General features: G+C 42.1%; 1 protein-coding gene across 1 annotated transcript in view; it reads right to left on the bottom strand.

Annotated features, from left to right (window-relative positions):
- cass4 (Cas scaffold protein family member 4) overlaps window positions 1-1,771 on the bottom strand; it is a 37,657-nt gene that overhangs the window by 7,257 nt on the left and 28,629 nt on the right. Inside the window, exon 2 of the mRNA XM_014021700.1 lies at window positions 174-590. Coding sequence (XP_013877154.1) covers window positions 174-590 — 417 coding nt within the window. The remainder of the gene's footprint in view (window positions 1-173; window positions 591-1,771) is intronic.

The following is a 1,771-nucleotide window of genomic DNA, read 5'->3' on the forward strand; positions in this document are numbered from 1 at the left end:
GCCTACAGTATTTTTACAGTCTTTATTTTACAGTTAAAATATATATTTATCAAATAAAGTCTAATGTTACAACTAATTGTGGATCCCTTTAAACTCCACTGAGCTCTGGGTCAGGCCGCCTCCTATCAGCAACAAAATGTCTACATTTATCATCAGAGATAAAGAGTTGTTACCTTTTTGTCCTCTGGGTCGTCCGTGCTGTGAGTTAATATGGTCAGACTCTGTGAAGTTGATAACGGACCGGACGGGATGTTGTAGATCATATCCATGATTTCATAGGCAGGGTCGGTGACTGGTCTGGACCCATTTGGGATCTGGTAAATACCATGAGCCCTGATGTGGCTGTTGGCCTGGACTGCTGTGCGTTTCTCCACACAGTGGTTTGAGGAGCCTGCAGAAGCTCTGCTCGCTGGTAAAAGTTTCAGTCTGTTGGCAGGGGCCAGGCCTTGGCGTCCATGCAGGGAGCACATCCACCAACCACTGGTGCCGGCCACGTTTTCATCCATCACCGTGATGATGTCGCCCTTTTTGAAAGCGAGCTCATCCGCGCACTCTGCCGTGTTGTCATACAGAGCTGTGGCAAGTTTCTCCTAAAACAAGAAACAGAGGAACAGAATTAAGGATGTGAAGACCAAACACACTTAGGAGAATGACAGGAAGGAGCAATGGTTCATGTTCAAACCTCCAGTTTTTCTGTGTGGACTTAGCCTGTGGTGACATGTGATGTGATGATATTATAACTACAAGCACTAACAAACCTCTACCAAGAGCTGAGGTTAAGGAATAGAATAAATGCTGGATCCAGATCAACTGTTCTTTGTGACGACCTCAACGTGTCCTGAAAACTTCAGAAAACTTTGTTCATAACGTCTTGAGTAATCTTATGTAAAAACAAACAAACCAACCAAAAGCAAAGCTTCCTGGGTGGAGGTAACTAAAACGTTTCCTGCAGAAACTTTGTAGTTGTCGGCCACTTGGTGCCTGATTTTCCCCTTTCTTGTATCAACATGACTCAGTATGTCTAAAAATGTCTGAGTTGTAGACAATATTCCAGATTAGTTTTGGTGGATTACCATTGGTAAGTGTTGGGAACTGGTCTTAGCTACTACCATACCAGACTTTAGCTCAATATACAGTATCTAAAATGACTGAGGTACCCTTTACGTGATTTAAAAATAGATTTTCCTCAATCTGTTGGGGGGCATAATCTAGCAGCTAGTAAGAGGTCCGGTTTGGTGGGCTCGGGATTCTGGTTCTGCTGTTTGCAGATGATGTGGTCCTGTTGGTGTCATCACGCTGTGATCTCCAGCTCCCACTGGAGCGGCTCACAGCAGAGTGAAGCAGCTGAGATGAAGATCAGGACTTCTTTAATAAATCTAGCTGAATAATCTGCCTACCTTGAAGAAAACGTTACATTGTCCTTACACTTAGTCAGTTTGAAACAACAGCCCTGCTCTTTGAAACATTTTGTTGTTTTTAATTAAAGATTTGTCAAATTAGCTAACTAATATCCCACAGCGATGAAGTTTTGTTTACCATTTACCATATTAAAACACGTATTTTCTTACAATTAGTTACAAAAAATAAAAAGGCAGACAAAGAACTGTTGGGTTTTCACTCATATTACTGAAAATGGGTTTTTAATGTAATGTGCTGCAGAGTGCCAGGTGTGCTTTAAAACCACATCCTTATCTTGTTACAGCTCTGTGTTTGTCTTTAATGTGTCAGTTTGTGTGTGTGTGTGTGTGTGTGTGTGTGTGTGTGTGTGTGT

This window comes from Austrofundulus limnaeus, unplaced genomic scaffold (assembly GCF_001266775.1).
Source record: "Austrofundulus limnaeus strain Quisiro unplaced genomic scaffold, Austrofundulus_limnaeus-1.0 Scaffold301, whole genome shotgun sequence".
NCBI classification, from domain to species: domain Eukaryota; kingdom Metazoa; phylum Chordata; class Actinopteri; order Cyprinodontiformes; family Rivulidae; genus Austrofundulus; species Austrofundulus limnaeus.